The sequence below is a fragment of the Falco rusticolus genome, chromosome 3 (genome assembly GCF_015220075.1).
Source record: "Falco rusticolus isolate bFalRus1 chromosome 3, bFalRus1.pri, whole genome shotgun sequence".
NCBI classification, from domain to species: Eukaryota; Metazoa; Chordata; class Aves; order Falconiformes; family Falconidae; genus Falco; species Falco rusticolus.
Window position 1 is genome coordinate 62,053,658 of NC_051189.1, and position 18,052 is coordinate 62,071,709.

Genomic DNA, 18,052 nt, shown 5'->3' on the forward strand with positions numbered 1-18,052 from the left:
TTTGTTTTCTGTCACACTAAGAATTTTCTAAGCGTGATTAATTGACTTACTTGAATCTGGCTTGTATTTACATAGTGTACATTGCATAATCTAGAATTAAGCTAATGTTTCTGGTTCATGTCATGTGTGTAAATAATAGTTTGCTCTGATTTAAATCTGTTCCAACTAAATAACATGCAGTGTGCATACAGAAAGGAGCATCAATTTCTATTAAATTTAGCTTCCTTATAGCATCAGTGATTGCTAGTTCTTAAGAAATAACAGGTGTTAGAGAAATACTTTAGAGGGCGTTACTCTTAGGGTAGAAATACTTTAGAGGGCATAGTGTTGGAAGTTGTTGCATAGGTTATTCTAATCAAGGTCAAATTTGTTCCTATTGTTGTGATAGAAACCGCAACATGTTTCTTTTTGATAAAATTGCATGATAGCCAGTATGTCCCTATAAAAACAATATAGGATTTAAGTGAGGGAGTCAGTGTCTTGATTGTACTGCAGTAAAAATACTACAAAACATAGAATAATTGCATTTTAGACCTTTTAAAATGTTAGTTTCATTTATATATCTAAAATACTACAGCAAAAGTGTGGTTCATTTCTCTCAATGTGGAAATTTTAACGTCTTACGTGATTATCTTATCTGCCTGTGTGGAAGTCCTGTGAAACCAGAGGTGAAAAATAACTTTTAAACAGAATTATAAAACCTGTTATTTAACAGAACTATATGGAATTTCAGCAAGTTGTGTTCTTTGTGGTTTAGTCCCTAATTTAATGTTGCAAAAGGCATGCGGGTGTTATGGACTAAGGAACATCTTGTCTAGGGTTTGACTTGCTCTCAAATGGATCATGGAACTCGCCTGGAATAGACCCTTTTCCCCTTATACTTCCCCCCCTATACTTTTTCTCCTTTTTGCAGAAATGGGAGAAAGAAACAGAAAGAGAGACATATGTTGCATTATGTTTCACACTTCAGTGAAACTGAAGCCTTTGTAGTCTTGATGTTTACTCATTTATTGTAAAATGACAAGTAATAGGCCTGTACAATCTATATTAATGGGAACAGCTGAGTTCCTAGAGACAAAGGCATTAAAATCAGGTAATTTATCAAATTTTCATATGGAGAGATGTTGTATACTAATGTTGATCTATATATTTCACAGTGATTTTTCATTGAAATAATTGTGTTTCTAGGGAACTCGCTACACAAGTTAAAGAGCAAACATCTCAGCCAACATCTGTTAGTTTGAAAGAACCCCATTCAGTATATGGAGAGCAAGATCAGAATGTCATTGAGCATTCAAGTCACAGTCAAGATACCTTACTTGAGGTGTTGCCACTTCAACGATTGGAAGGTATTAAAATCTGAGGAAAATTGTATACTTACTCTCAGTGTAGTTAGCTTTTCATGCTGTAGATGTCTTCTCTTGACTCTTCACTGTTTTATGGCATAACATAAATGAATTTTGAAAAAGAACCTCTTAATTTTGAACAAACTGAAAACAGAAAGCTTGTGGTTGACATTGTTCTAAGGTTTCTTCCCAAAGTACGAAGCTAGACAGGAAGCTGGTGAAAACAATGTTTGCTATAAAATACCATAACTAGAATCTGGATTAATTTCAGGAACTTCACTTTTAGAAAAGTATGTGTAAGCTGTTTTCTACCCCTGATCTTTCAGTAGGCTTAAGTCTTTGACACTGTTTTAACTTATATCTCTTTTCTTCCCTTGTTCCAGCCTGAAATAGATGATCTTTAACAACAGCTATAGAAACTGGAAACATACTTTTCTAGTGAGATAATGCATGAAAAAGTAGTTTGGTATACTTTCTGTGAAAACTATGCTTTTTTTTAAAGTATGACTATATAGCCCGGGAAGCAGAATAATATTCTGTAACTTACTTTAAGAGCTTGGCTAGTAATGTTAAATTTGCTAGGGTTTTTTGCTGATGCTAGTCCTGTGATTAAATTCTGCTCATTCCTTAAAATTCATTAAACATGAAGTCATTACCAAGTATATTTAATCTCTTCTAAGCTTTATCTGAACATTTGCGTAGGTTTTTGTGAGTTGACTATTAATTTAATGGAGAACATGTTTGATTAGAAAGTACTATAGTTTGTAATACAAATGTGCCCTTATAAAACATGCTTCTAGTGGTGAAGTGTTGGCTTCAGTCGCTTATTGTAGTCCTGGGGAAGTGGCAGTAACTATGGCAACAAAAGTCATGATGCTTTTGAAAACTGGGACTGCCCAGTGTTTGGACTTGATAGCACCTAGTCATATTTAACTAGTTGGTTTTAACTTGTTGTTTAATCAAGATTTAGGATTCTAGTCTGGAAATTGCCTTTTATTTCCATCTATTACTTAGGAATTAGGAACTTCTTTTGATAAAATTTGTATGTGCATGTCTAAAATGTTCTCTTGACTTGCGGGACTTGCAGTTGGATTATAGGTGGATATAACACAAAGACAGGTAGAAGCTGTTTGCAAGTGATCCAAAAAAAGAATTGGCTTAGTAGATGAAGTGCAACAGTGGAACAGAACACTTGTTTCCCACTTCTGCTAGTCTAACCTGGGACTTCTTACTTGTTTGCACTGCCTTATAGAAATCCTTAAGGCAGTATTTGTCTTTCATAGTTTTTACAGTTTTAGCCCTGGTGAAGCCCTGCCTTTTTAATTGTTCCCAGATACTTTAGATCATTGCTATAAAAACACGTGAACTTTGGCTTTGTGATAATGTGTATGTTTCAGGGTTATTTTTGTGGTGTATTTCAGACTTTCAGGAGGCTTCTATCTTGTAGAATAGTCAGCACTTAGTAGTGTAACATGAGAACATACTAACGTTATTGATTTGATATGAACTGATTATGCTACATTGTTTTGTTTCAGATTTGTCAACTGGAATGTGTTTGCTTCCAGACAGTAAGAATAACAAGGTGAAAGCTTTTCTAAATATGGTGAAATTAAAGGTTTTCTAATATTAATCTCATAATAGACTTACTCTGTGAGAGGAGGAGGGAGGCAATTGAACTGTGTTTATTGTCTTATGTATCCCTTAAGTTTGTAACGATGCTAGCATGCTCAGCCTGTGGTGCCTCACTTTTGCTTCCTTCTTGCAGATCATTTAACATAATTAGTATTATGGGAGCATGTCTCCATTTAATCTTTCTCAACTGTGAAAATTGTTTACTCCTAGTTGTAATTCTTTATCAGTGTAAGGAATTCACATTTTATCCCAGTTGTAGTTTAGCTTACTGAAAAGCCAGGTGAAACTTGGTGAAAAGTGAGGAGCTTTTTGGAATGCTTTTGGAAATTGAAGTAGACAATACCAACCTGATTTGACTTGTCCCTGTACTTGTTAATTACTTTGAGGAATATTAGTTTAGATGACTTCTTCAGTGTACTCAGCATTAAAAACTGCACCATTTGGAAGAACACAATCTTCCTGCTGCCTCTATTTTTTTTTTTCTCTTGTGTGTGTCTGTCCCAGAGCTAGCAAATAGCTGCAGGTATTGACAGGTAGGGCTGTGCTTCAGCTGTTTTTACCTACTGTGTTAGAGAAGCTGACAGTTACGGATACAGAGATACAAGGCAGACAGGAATGGGAGATCTCCTGCCCTTTATAGAAAATGTGCCTCAGGCTGCAACCAGATGCTGTCCAAAATGTACACCTTAATGTGTCAGCTGGTGTTTACTAAAGTGATTTCATTTTCTTTCATTTGATTTTTTTAGGGGCCACAGGTGTCAGTGAGTTGCAGCTGAATGCTCACAGGCTGTCATCTGAAAACCATAATTCAAGTTCTTTTAAAATTCTTTGCTTTCTGAACTTTAACAGTTTTGCTGTCAAACGTGATCTGTTAAAAGAATGTGAGAGTAAATCCAAAACAAATGTTACATAGTGCTGTTTTTAAAAATCATTCAGGTATATAAAAGATACAACATTAACAGTTAGATTCAGCTGAAATACTACTTTATAAATAAATTAGTACACTCATTTGAAGACAACATCAACAAAAGTTTGATCTGGCTGTACAGCTTCTGAAGAAGCACTGTTTTAGCAGCGTAGGAAACTGTTGAGAGTTATTTTTGTACTTATAAGTTGTGATTGCAGCTTAATGAATGGGGAGCAGTGTTTTATTCAAGTGTAAATTCTTTAATGCTATGGTTTGGTACTTTATTTTTGAGGTCTTGTAAGTTTGGTGTCTTTCAGATGCTTTTTTTCCTCTTTCCCCTTTATGATCCCTGTATTTCTTGCATGTGTCCACTCTGGAAGCTAGCAGGCAAAGTGCATTGGAACTAAAATGTCTGCTGGAATAAGTAGGAAGAAAAAAAAGGGGGGGGGAGTTTTGGAATATTATTAACCTAATGAATTGTTTACTATTAACTGAATTTATGCAATAGCTAGTTACTTCTAGAAACATTTCTGTATGGCTGCTTTTCACAGGTTGGTCCATCTGAACCTTCTGAAAAGCTGGTAGAAGGCAAAATTTCAAGTGATCATCTTGGCAATAACCTTTCAAGTTTTTTGGAAAATGAGAAACTCTTGTCTCTTGCAAGCTCAGCAGAAGATTCTACCGGTAAGTGTGTTTATAACTCTGGGTGATTGAGTCTAGAATTCTGACTCAATGTTATTGCGTACTTGAGAAGAAAGGTATTGACAGGTCTGTAGTTGTTCAAAAACTACTATTAGGAATATTAAAGAAAACTATGTTCCTTTGGGAAACTGGCTGTTATAACATTTTAGTAGGAGTAGTTGGCTATGGAATTTGTCAGAGAAGATCTGAATTAGAAGTTCAATCTCAGAAGTTAAAGAACAGTCTTCAGTTACTGTGAATCAAAAACGCAGGTAGAAATGTGATCATTCATTTAATGAAATGGTAACCCTAGCTGCAATTTCAGTTTAGATCAATAGAGATAAGCTTCTATGATGAACACGTATGTGCAATTAGAATTAACTTTTACTTGAGTTTTGGTTCAACTCTCTTTAGATGCCACACATGCAGGGTGATACCCAAGTTGGAAGTCTAGCTTACTCACAGGGATAAAAGTGAGACCTTGAGTTCTGTGCAACTAAACAAAACTTTTGAAATTTCTGTGCCCTTGCAGTGGCTGCTGCTGAAGGACAAACATGCTCTTCTTTATTGATGCAGTTGACTTTGCACATAATGTGAAGGTTGACAGGGTATGTAGTCAGATGCAGCAAGCATGAGGGACACAGTGTGATAAATAGGTTTACTGCTCTCTTGAGATCAAGCAGTCCTGCATTCAAGTAGGGTTACTCAGTTCATCCCATGACATCTACAGATGTCATGCCTGCCTTTGAAGTCATCTTGTTCATTCTTGTTGTCACTTCACTTCTTCACTTCACAACTTCACTTGTGCATTAAGCATATAAAAATGAAGTTAATAGTTTGCTGAATAAAAATACTGGCGTTTTTTTTTCACCTGAGGGGACAGAATTACTTTTAACTGCCCTCCTAAGGAGCTGGTAGTCGTTAGCTGGAAGTATTTGCCTATTCAAGGTTCCAGTACTGGTGGAGCTAACTGATCTTTTTATCTTTCCTGGTCAGTGTGCAATGTACTAATTTTTGTAACGCAATTCTGTATTCAGGGTAAATTTTGCAGCTGATTATTTCTAAAAATAAGGAAGAAGTCTCTACTATCTAAAGTAAAATACATGAATCTACTTTCTTGTTACTTGGAAGGTAGCAGGTTATTATTTCATGAAGAAGAAATCAAGACATAGGTAATATGATTAAAACAACTGTTTGTGGTGTTAATTTCAGTTTGAATTGTAGGTATTTGTCTACCATTCAGGTAACCAAACAATCCTCCTATAATTTTTGAAGCATTCTATAGACATTTGTTCTGAGGATAGGTATTAGTCCTCTTTCAAAGACTGAAGAAACTTAGCCTGCTGCAATCCCTTCACCTTCTCCAGTGTTATATATGGAAACAGCGCCATGATTCAGATTTTTCATTTATTGACTCTCAAATGTAACAGATGCTGATTGCTTCGCTGTAATATCAAAGTGGCTGAGCATCCATACCTTCCAATTCAACTAAATCTCATTTTGTTGAAAGAATGTGCTTCTGTAAATCAGGCTCTGTACAGGGCAGTGGTGAAACGGAATGCAAAAGTAATGATGACTTACCTGTGTGTGTATAGATGTACTTTCTTCCTGTACATTCTTGGCATTGTACAGACCTCTTTGGCAGAAGGAAATACGAAGAATATTCTTCAGAATTATCTTTTTGAGGTGAAGAATTGAAATATACTCCAAAGCCAAAAATTGATGGAGAATTCTTAAACAATCACCAGCAACCTGAAAATGAACATTTTCTTAATTATGTGGGGAAAAAAAATGTAGTTTTGAACTTATAAATGCTGAGTTTATAAAGTTTGAGTAAACTGGTTTTTTTTGTATGGAAAAACGCAAACAAGGTACTGTTTCCTAGAAATGAAAGAGTGAAAAGTAAACATGTCAAACTTCTTGGAATATATTTTACAATGGTTTTAAGAGTGTTTTTAACAATGCCCTAAATACCTGACTGGTGTTTGAGCCTTAAAAATAAACAAACATAAGCCCTGGAAACTCTCCTCTCGCCCAGTCTCCACAAATGAAAAAAACCTGCCCCAAACGAAGAAAATTGTCTCTTGGAACATGTCTCACTTGCCAAATAGGAATAATACTGTTCTTAGTAATAAAACTTAACCTGTTTCGCCGTTGAAAGATAGAACTATGCTTCAGCCATGTTCTGTGAAGTTTGAGAAATGTTACACGTATACATACTCATAAATGAAAAGTGAAATATGATTTGCTAGTTGGAATGTTGTCGATTATAGATCATGTGAAGGAACATGAATCACTTGATAACCTGGGAGTTAAAATGCTAGTTTATGGTAGTCTTGTTTTACTGTGTATCACTAGTCACAGAGTAAGACAATTATATGTTTCTGTGACCCAGTTATTTAAAGGGAAAACCAGGATAATTATGCTCTGAGTGTGTGTGTGTTGTGATACTCAATGTATTAAAAATTATGGAGTTAGTTTTGATAGTGTCAGGTGATATAAAATGTCCATGAAAGGTGGTGAATAGGATACTTTCTTCTCTTTCAATAGATGATGATATTGATGATGAAGAGTTCTTCGATAACCAACTAGAAGCCTATTTTGAACAGCTGATACAACCAGAAATGACAAGAGGAGACACTGACATACAGAAGCTCTCAGAATGCAGTACAGCGCTGAAGCTTTCTCAAAATGGCTTACTTCAAGTAGGTTTAAAGTTAAGTTCAAAGCTCAGCATGCCCAATGGCCCTTAAACACGATAGCATTATTGGGGATTGTCTGCCATGGTGAGCTAGGTTTTATTTCTGGCAAACCCAAATACTGTCCAACAGGTAGCCTGTAGAGCAAAGGATTCATTTTAAGTTTAAAGATGGCAAATACAGCTCTAAACTAGAAACAAAGTTGTTTGATCTTTTGACTTTTTCTGTTCCCTCAGCAAGGCTTTCCCTGGGAAAGAAAAAATGAAAGAAGCTAGGTAGCTATTTTTGTATTTCTTTTCCTTTTCCTTGTAGTACAGAGCTAGCAGCTGATTCATCTGCTTGTCACAGAAGGTCTTGCTGTTTATGAGATAAGGTGGAATTATGTAAGTGGCTGGCTGTCCCAAGAGTCGGGAAGGTTCGCAGCAAAGCTGAAGGAAGTTACCTATTATGGTGTCTCCTTTAAGCTTCCATTCAGGTTTTCCTCCTCTGTCTAACCCTGCTCCTCACACTTAGTCCTGTGCGGTCTTCTCCTTTCTTCTGAGAAGTAGCTGTGGTAGAGAACCTTGTGGAGTCAATTCTGTTATTCAATCTTGCAAAGAGGAAAAAAAAAAAAACCCAAATCTGCCACCCCACCCCAAACTTCTAAGACTGGATTTCTGCCCTTTCTCTGGGTTGATGGAGATTTGTCCTCAGAGAAATCCTGTAATTAATATAGCATCAGTAGTACTTCCTGAAGATGGACTTTCTCTGCTGGACTACTTACTACTGTATTTCTTAGTCTGTATTAGAAAAGTAAATTGCTTTGAGAGCTTTGGACTGTTGATGTTTATCTGAACTTATTGTACCTCTGAGGCATTCTTTTGAATGCTTTAAGGTGTGAATGTTTCTTACACACCTTGCTTCCCATCTCAGATTCATAATGGTGGTTTTTAGTGTCAGAGATGGTAAAATATTTGTAGATAAGCATTTGGGATCCTCTCAAGTCTACTAAGGGAAATTATATCAGTAACGAAGCAGAAGCATCTACTGATAACATTGTCTTGTGATGGCATGATACTGATTTTGATTAACAGCTTCTGAACTTAAAGACTTTTTGATGAAAGGTAAGTGTCGATAAAACAGCTAATGCCTATAAAATACTTGCTTTACCCTGTCCCCTCCATCCCCAGCAAGCTGGTCAGCTAAACTGAAACTAAGGTTGTCTTTTGATCTCACTTATAATTTGCTTGTAATAAATATCCAGGAGATGGGCCTATTGTCTGTGTAGGAATTGCTTAATTTTAATCTGATGGTTCTGTGACAAAACTACTTTCAGTAGTTTAACTTGTTCCTATTCTTAATTGGAGTTCCAGTTTTAATTGTAACTGGTTCTAGTTTTGTTTTTTGTTTCTATAACTACTAAGTTAACATGCTGGCGCTTCTTTTCTATGACACAACTAGTTTATAAAATCTTTTTAATCACTGGTTTATTATATTGGATAGCAACGTCCAAGCCTTGAAGCGTATAGCATCACAGAGACTCGGTTTTCCGGGAGAGTAAATAAATCTAGATAATGGGTCTGCGTGAAAGATTAGCATAGAGCGGTAACTAGCTGGCTTGTGGTTTGCCTTTGAGCAGCAGTTAGCTTCACTGCAAACAGATTGCTGGGGATTTAAGTGCCTTTTCATTTTCCTGGCTCTGCAACAATGCATGCAATCCTGGCAGTTGCACGCTTGACCAGAATGGGAAAGTGTGATTGATTTAAACAATTAAATGAACTGTAGCTTCTGAAATTTCAGAAAATTCCCAACTGACATCAGGATTTCCAAGCTGTGGAAAGTTATATGTTAGCCCTATAAAGTAGTCTGCATAGGCTGCTAGTTGCTGATCTATGGCTGTATGTGAAGAAGGGGATGGGTGGAGGTTTGAAGAGTGAGAATAGCACAGTTCTGCTGTCTGACCTCAGGTCTCTTCTATTTGTGTAAGATGTTCCTGCTTCTCTGCTATTGTAGATAGGCAGTAGGTTAGGTACAACAGGTTCTGAGTTAGATTTGGAGTCCTCATCCAGCAGTGGGTCAACCAGAATGGGAAGAGGAGTAGCATGGTGCCCTTGTTAAAGGGAATGAAAGGATGTAGAAGGAGTAAGAAGAGATCGTCCATCTTCTTGCTGTGTATGCCTTTGGAGGCAGATGTGTGGATTGGTGTAGCCAGAAACCATTATCCTTGGTGGTGGTGCTAGCACCTGAAGATGCCTCTGGCAGTGGCACATAAGCAAACAAAGTATGGCAATTTCTTTACTAGTGATTTTTTTAACATTGTAAAAACAACTGTAGCGTTAATTTTTTTTTTCTTTGGTGTAGTTGTTCTAGTGTAACTTGAATCTCCCCCCCCCCCCCTCCCCCCCCCAAAGGAGAACTTCCAGGTTCCTGACACTTACCAGGCTGTGACAGGAGTAGATTCTGGAAATGCTAGTGATGAAGATTCACAAAATCAAGGAATAACTGGATATCCTGTGCAAAGAGAAACGCTGCCCAGAGCAGTACAGCAAGTGGTATGAAATTGTCATTTAAATTTCTGTTTATCATGTAAAGTAAGACTGTAGTAGAAGATGGCAGTTTTTTTGAAAACTTGTTAGAGGTTGAACTAACAACCCAACCGTCCTTTACAAAAAATTAACACCATCACTTTGTTTTTAGATGTGTTTTCCAAATTTTTCGAAATAGTTAACTTGGACTATTTTGTACTAGAACTGTTACCACAAAAGGTTAACAACTGCACTTCTGACACTTCTCAAATGATTATTGTTTGCTAAGAATTCCATGACTACTGGAGATGGGCTACATTCCTGTGCTGCTGCTGAGGTTTGCTCAGATTCGCTGTGTCTTCAGTGCATGGACAGCAATAAAGCTGATGTCTTGGATGTCCTTCCAAAGCAAGAAGTACCGTCCTCCGAGTGTCAGGCTGCTTCTGAGGCAGAAGTACTACATGCAGCAAGAGGACTTCTGGGGCACTACACCACTCCTAAAGTTCTTGGTGCAAATACACCTCAGACAGATGCAACTGAATGTGAAGTTGGTCTTCCCGATACCTACCTGTCGCCATCTGTAGACAGCTGTGAGAACACAAGTTCAGCTACAACAGACAAAGGTAGGTTGCTTTGAATATAACCCATCTATGCAATTATGACAAGACTCAGTTGCATGGAAAAACAAGTAAAATTGTAAGCTATGCATTTTTCTTTAGTTGTGCAAGTTGGTGATAAAAAACAATGTATGATGAATAAATTTTGACTTGCTTTTGTTTTAAAAATACTGACACTGGTTTATATTGCACTTAACTGTTGTTTATTTGATGATGAAACCAGTTTAAGCTTGCAATTGCAGCAACTTGAGCTATGTTTTTTTTAACTTGTTGCTGACTTCTGGCAAGTGAATCTTAATCTATTCTTAATCTAGACTTAAGCGACTTTGCCATATTCCTTTTTACTTTATTCAGCAGTGTAGCATTTGATATATCTTTCAGGTGACTTACCACACAGCATTGTCTATCAAAATGAAGAGGGCAAATGGGTGACTGATCTTGCATATTATACTTCGTTTGATGAAGAACAAGATCTAAATCTGTCTGAAGATGATAAAATAAATGAAGAATTCATTACTGGATGTATGTAATCTTTTTCCTTTAGTTAGCTGTTGTTATTTGTAATAGTGTTAAGTAAACTTCTTTTTTTTTTTTCCCCCACTTCAGCAAATCAGTATTTGGTGTTGCTAAGCCTCTGGGTTTTACATACTACAAATCATTTGAAAGCTGATGTTGATAGTAGCCTATAATGATACCATCATTAGTTATAGTTGATAATTTCTTTCCATGTTTCCTACTCTTCCCATGAAGAGTCTTTTGTTTCAAAAAGCATTCTAACGTGTCACTGGTACCTATTGCATGAGCAAAAGTAACTCCTGTAGCTGTCACTTCCACAGTTTTTCTTTTGGACTAATCAATTCCTTGGCAGCAAAATGTCATCTGTTCTAGTAGACAGATTCAAGCAATGTGTGCTGCAGCATTTCTCCTAGTCTCTAAAGTTGACATATGGGTGGGCTAATGTATTTTAAAGATGTCCGTGGTCCACTCAAGGTGGTTCTTTCAAAAAGAATGCTGTATATGTTGCTGCCTAGAGTTGTTTATTTTGAATGAGTAATCAAACAGGGTTGGTGGGTTGAAATAGTTTTTCAACACTAGGGGTTTTCTGCTGGAACAAGCAAATACAATTCAGTTTGGTAGAAACTTCCTTATCTACTATGTCAGTAAAGCAGATCTTCTCCATTATTTTTCGAATGCCAGCATATTTCAGACACTTCCTGCATCTCAGACTCAGGTTGTCGAGTGATTAGAAGAGCATATTAGAAGATACAGATACTTGACTGTTGTAAAATTTTCCATGGCTTTTTAGCTTTTTCCCACCTGATGGGTTTTTAAAGCGATTTTGCTTTCAAGCAGATTGGCTTACCTCTTCACACAGTAGAAGACGTGCTTACAGATTTAGTATAGTTAGCATTTTTCTGGCTGCTACGTTGCCTGTCTGTCTGCATTGCTCAAGCATGGTGCTTGACAGCTGAGAAATTTTATTTGTAGGGACAGAAAGGAAATGTTACATCTGATGCTTCTGAGTCTCATTTATGACATGTCTATCTCTGTCAGCAACCTGTGTGCACAGTGTATTCTTTTATAGAATAATGCAGGATTGCTCACTTGACAGAGTTTGTTGCTTCAGTAAGTCTTCAGAGAGCCGTATGGCTTATGGAGAGGATTAAGTAAAAACTGATACTTCAAGTGCAACTGTATATAATGTGTCATTGATAGTGCTAGGTTGCCTTTAGCAAGTGTTGCTGGATTGCTCAATGAAGATGTATTCTAACTTTGTTTCTTTCCTCAGAGTATGTATTGTGACTTCCCATAGGTAATTTTATGGACAACAACTGTTTTCACTGTATGAGTTTGTGTCTATTCTTAACTTATTCCTCCATTTGCCCTTTGTCCTATATGATGAGGGATTCTGTATACACAAAGCTATATATTTTATAAGTTTTGATGGGGTTAATAATACATTAACATTGAAATAAGGTGGTAGAGCAGTATTTCTTGATCAGTAGTTTCTCACATCATTTTGGTGAAGAGATTTTAAGTGTTCATTGTTCTGTAAATGGTAACTGCGGAAATAATACAAGCATTTGAATTTAAAAGTATTGATTTATTTGGCCTGTTAATTTGCACAGGTATTTAATGAACTGGTACAAACCAATTTGTTGCTTTTGCTCCAGTTCACAGGTACCACTTTCAGGAAATTTTCCAAACCAGATGTAATGAAAGTTTTGTTTGGAAGTAGCCATATGATGCTCAATTCTAGCTAGGTATGGGTAGCATAACCTATGAAAAATCATAGTTTGGTTTGGGGTTAAGGCTGTAAGCGACTTCATTCATCACTTGGTTAGCTACATGCTGATATTACTTTGGCTCCTGAACGTCCAGGAAGTACTGTTTTTAAAATGAATTTTGTATCAACTTTTTATTTACCATAATGGGCTGGAATAACTCCTAGTGTGTCCCAAACTCTGAGATGTAGAATTAAATATTCCAATATCTGTCCCTCAAAATTTAGTGATAGAAAATAGTAATGACAGCACTTAATAACTTAAACCTTATTTTAATAAACATTCTTTTTGGTTTTAAGGTGAAGCAGCAGCTATGATTGCGCAAGACCAGGAAGAATTTGAGAAAGCTCACAGACTTGTGCAGGTAACTAATTATCTCAATGTAAACAGAATAGTTTAATTTATTTGCAAGTTACAATTTCTGAAATCTCATTCTCTGCAGGCAGAAAAAGCAGATATTCTAAATGCATCTGAAATAGCAGATACTTCATGGAAATCTGCCAGTAGCTGCATTTTGCTGAGAACATCTGATCTTGATAAAGATGCCAGTTATTTACGTTTGTCTTTGGGGGAGTTCTTTGGTCAGAGATCAGAAGCTCTTGGTTGTCTTGGTGGAGGCAGTGATGTGAAACGGGTATGTATCTTAATGTTAATGTTAGCACACAAGGAAAAGACAAGAACAACAGCCAGCACTACTTCTGTTCTAATATTGTAACTAATTCTTCCTGAGAACTACTTTTCTGAGTTTACTTGCCAAGGAAATTCTCTGTGTGACAGATCTGGTTGGGCTTTTGTTTCACACCTAGAATTTCTGATGTGAAGGGCTCGCTGGTGTTAATGATGAATCTTGATATTGGTCTTTTGGTCGGGAACTAATTATGTGTAGGATTAGAGAGAGAAAAGTACAGCATATACAGGGTGCATGTTAGAGGTCTGAGCAAGTGATCCACGTAATGGAAATGAAATGCTGCTCAGACAGGGGTATTTGAACAGTGAGTGGGTACCTTTGAATGGCTGGTGGGCTGTCTTGGAAAATGCCCAACTTGAGTAAAAATGTAGTCATCTAGACTCTTAACTTACCAACATACTTCTGTATGTTTTTTGCATCTGTCTGATACTTGTCTCTTTTCTTATCTGCTGTTGGTAGATGGTATCTCATCTGTAATTGCAGACAAAAAAGAAATGTGGGGAAGTGTGTCCAGTGGGAGGAAGAAGTCGAATATGTTTGTGTATTTCAGTTGTGTCCTGGTGAATTGGTAGAGTTGGCAGGTTCTGTCCTGCTGCGTTCAGAGGCTGAGCGGTAGAGCATGCCTCCAGGCAGAGGTGATGAAAGCATATGTACTTCCTTTTGTCTAACATATAAGTTGTTAGTTTATTTTATGTTTACATTGGAAGTGTATGTATTTGGATTAGGCATTTGCAGTGGTAGGAGGCATATGTTATTTTTCAGTGGTATGAGAGCCAAACAACAACGGGGGAGGCTGTGGCTGAAACTGCTTTGCAAGCCCACTGAACCTATTTATTAATGATTAAATTTACTTATGCTGTATTCTGGGCTATTTTTTTTTTTTAGCCATCTTTTGGTTACTTTATTACATCTCCGAAGAAAAGGCAACCCGTTGCTTTGCTGAGGCAGTCTGATTCATCAGGAGGTGACACCGTCCAAGAAATTTCACAATTGTCTGAAGTGTTTCGAGGTAACTCTAGAACAGAAGGGTCAGCCCTAGACACTGGTTATAATGGTAGTTAAGAATTACTTGTGTATAGCTGTTAAAGACAAATAAGAGTAATCTGTGATAGGAATACGCTAGTTCTCATTCACCAAGTATCGTTTTTTGCCGTGAGCACCTCCCCCACCCTGCTTTCCCCTAGAAAAACACAGATCACTTACAAGAGAGAACATTCTAATACCAAGTACTACCCTAAATTGTCTTGCATATTTCAGCATTTCCAGATAATGGATGATTACCAGAACGTCTTGTAATAATTAAAGTCTATTCAGAGTTTTCATGTTGAAAAAGCTCTGTAAATGTGTTGCCAAAAAACCAACAAACCCCCCCGAAAATTGGTCTGTTTGCTTGTATAGGTATAGAGGATATAGAGAAAGAAGGAAAACAATTTGGGTTGTAGCTGAGCTGAGAGTGTGTGTGTAAAACGTCGTCTACAATTTTTCCTGCCATCTTTAAAAAAAAAAATAAAATAAAAGGTATACTCCATGGTATCTGCTTAACTTGAAGTAATAATTTAGGAGATTCCTCCAAAAGTTTATATGTAAACATCACAGCATGCATTTTGGTGCATATCTATGCCTATCAACTTAATTAGGTATGTTTAGGAAAGGATGAGTTCATTTTAAATCATCTCCACTGCTCCTCATAGAACTGTGGCAACGCCAGTCTTTGGGAACTTGCTTGTACAGTCAGTGCAGTGACTTACACTTTTTTGCATTGGTGAAAAATACCATCAGGCTTTTGTGGAACCCGCTTCACTGGAGCAGCTTTACAGCTGTAATTTTCCTCAAATATTTTTATATTGCAAATATTTTTAAGGGATCTCTAATGATTATTATTTCTTTAAATCTAGTGTTACTGTGCTTAAATTCACTATACAGTAGTCTGGATTTTTGTCAAAAATTACCAACAGTTCATTGAGTTTATCTCTGTCAAGTTAAATTATAGTTGTAATTGTTGCTTTGAATAATAGAAAAATATACCAATATAATCTGCAGCTCTTTTGATAAGAGGGTTGCTGTAAATGCTAGAGAAAGTAGGTATCTGGATCACTTGGTGGCTGAGATACTAATAGTTACCTGCCATTTGATTTTCATTAGTACTGGCGATTAATAATCTTTATCAGCAATAGCAGAATGCAATTCCTGCTTACGGAGCAGCAGATGGAGAGGAAGCTGAGAAGTCAGCAACCTGAGAAGGGTGTTACTTGAAATACAAAGTATGACCGAACCCCAAATATCTACTATAACAACAGAAGTAAAGAAAAACAACCAACCAACCAACAACCCAAACAGGAAAAAAATCTACATCCCCTGACTCCCACCCCCCCAAAAAAAGAAAACCAAACCAAAAATGTTTGTTGGTTACTTACTTGTTTTCTCACTGATTATAGCATCTTTAAAAGTTGGTTTTAGTGTTCTAGGGAGGTCAGATGTTTTCCTTCAAGGAGGAACTAATTTGTTGAAACAGTAGCTTCTAGATCTCATGTGAACCATACCTCTTAGTTTGGGTTTGGTCTTGTAATCAAGGAGATTGTTTGTGGTTTTGATGGTTTCAGAAACATACCTGTCCATCCTAAACATAATCCTTCAAAATCACAAGTTCAATGCTCTCTACCTCAGTCAAACCCTGTCTCTAGTATAAGAAAATGGGCTTTACTCAAATTTAACTGTTCCAGTTTTCTAATGGAGTTTGGTTTAAGTTCATGTTATCTTGCAAACACCATTTTATGAAAAGGTTTGCTTATCTTATGCTAATATGATAAGCTACCTGAAAATAAAATTTGTACGGTGTGAGCATGGTGTTCATAATGCCAGCTTATTTTGTGACTTGATTGCAAACTTAGCAGTACTTTACAGGAAACAATTGATGCTTACAGTGTTTGGATTTATGCCTTTATGACAGCTTTTTTCTATAAAGCATTAAGGGAGCATGTGTATCCCAAGAATGCAGGTGTTTAGACAACTCACTGTAAATTAATTCCTTGTGTTTGTCTTTGTTCTTAGATGACTTAGAAGCACAAATGAAAGAAAATGTAAATTCTACCAGCTGTGAAGGTGCATGGCATAGGATAGATACTGCAGCTGGAATACATAAAAGCATTAATACAGAAGCTGCTGCCGAAAGTAAACCAAAGGTATTTCTCTTGTCTTTTTCTATTAAGTGCAACTATGAACTTGAACAAAATGCAAGTAACTTGGACTATTATTGTTTCTTTGAATATGGTGAAATTTGGACTTCTATGTCAGCTCACTGGTTTTTTTTTATTGAACATTTGAATCCTAGCAGGTGCCACTGTTTGTTAGGGTAGTTTCATTAGAATGCCGTGATCCAGCAGTGAGTCAGGTCTTACTATCAGCATCTCATTTCTCTTTTTCTTCCTGCTTCATGTTTGGAGTTGCTTGGTCTGTCAGCCCACAGTTTTTCAGTTTTTCAGAGATTCCTGGGCTGTTGATGTTCTGTGATCAAGTTTCTGAATTTTGGCTGTGGCTTTCACTTCTGGTTTGGTGTTTGGTTTGTTGTTTTTTTTAAGTGATTTGTCTTTAGCATGGGAATGAAGTCTCTTACTTGATAAAATTTAAAAATATCAACATGGTGTAAGTCTGAAAAAGTGTGTGTTCAGTTTGGTAATCCTGGACACCTGCATTCTCTGTCTTGGCACATCATGTTCTTTTTCTGATCAGGCAGAATATACACAGACCCATTCAGTTACAGAAGCAGCCCTTCTGTGCAGTCACTGCATGGTGTCAGTCACTAGCAAGATTGACTTGGTTTAGCTGATCAAATTATGTAAGCTGGAGACTTAAATGCAGAAGGACTGGTTGGATTGCTCATCTGACTATGTACTGCTGTAATTGCTTTTCTTTCTGATTTATCCTTATCCTTATTCTAGATACAAAATGCATGACTTTGGGTTTCGATGATGTATATCCAGATTCTAATCTACCCTACCCTTAATTTGTACAAGTTCAGGTCACCCTTAGTCTGATAAGGATGCTAAAATGTTCTCCAATAGAGACAAATCACAGAATGGTTGAGGTCAAAAGGCACTCCTGGTGATCATCTAGTCCATCCCTTCTTGCTCAAAGCCAGGTCAAACAGAGGAGGCTGATCAAGGTCTGGTCATGTTTTGAATATCTCCAAGGATGGAGATTCTATAGTTTCTCTGGGCAACCTGTTCCAGTGTTTGATCGTGTTGATGTTAAAAATCTTTCCCTTATGTTTAAATAAGAATTTTCTGTATTTAAAACTGTGCCCTTTCTTCTTACTGGATACCTCAGAGAAGAGTTTGGGTTCATCTTCTTTACTCCTCACCTTCCTGCTCCTCTCCCCATCAGGTATTTATACACCTTAATAAGGATTCCTCCTAAGCCTTGTTGTCTTGAAGATAAATAATTCCAGCTCTCTCCTCAGATGACAGGTGCTCCAAGCTCTTACTCAGCTTTGTGGCCCTTCACTAGACTCTCTCCAGTATGTCCATGTCTCTCTTCTACTGGGGAGTCCATAACTGGTCACAGCACTCCAGGTGTGGTTGCACCAGTGCTGAGTAGAGGGGAAGGACCACCTCCCACAGCCTGTTGCCAACTCTTTCTTACTGCAGCCCAGGATGCTGTTGGCTGCCTTTGCCACAAGGACACATTGCTAGTTAGT

At 37.1% G+C, this 18,052-nt stretch overlaps 1 protein-coding gene across 1 annotated transcript in view; it reads left to right on the forward strand.

Moving 5' to 3' along the window:
• Positions 1-18,052, forward strand: part of LOC119144512 (centrosomal protein of 192 kDa-like) — an 88,390-nt gene that overhangs the window by 19,871 nt on the left and 50,467 nt on the right. Inside the window, exons 13-23 of the mRNA XM_037380010.1 lie at positions 1,189-1,349; positions 2,882-2,928; positions 4,437-4,569; positions 7,117-7,271; positions 9,656-9,796; positions 10,059-10,392; positions 10,768-10,908; positions 12,971-13,035; positions 13,114-13,305; positions 14,245-14,368; positions 16,408-16,538. Coding sequence (XP_037235907.1) covers positions 1,189-1,349; positions 2,882-2,928; positions 4,437-4,569; positions 7,117-7,271; positions 9,656-9,796; positions 10,059-10,392; positions 10,768-10,908; positions 12,971-13,035; positions 13,114-13,305; positions 14,245-14,368; positions 16,408-16,538 — 1,624 coding nt within the window. The remainder of the gene's footprint in view (positions 1-1,188; positions 1,350-2,881; positions 2,929-4,436; positions 4,570-7,116; positions 7,272-9,655; positions 9,797-10,058; positions 10,393-10,767; positions 10,909-12,970; positions 13,036-13,113; positions 13,306-14,244; positions 14,369-16,407; positions 16,539-18,052) is intronic.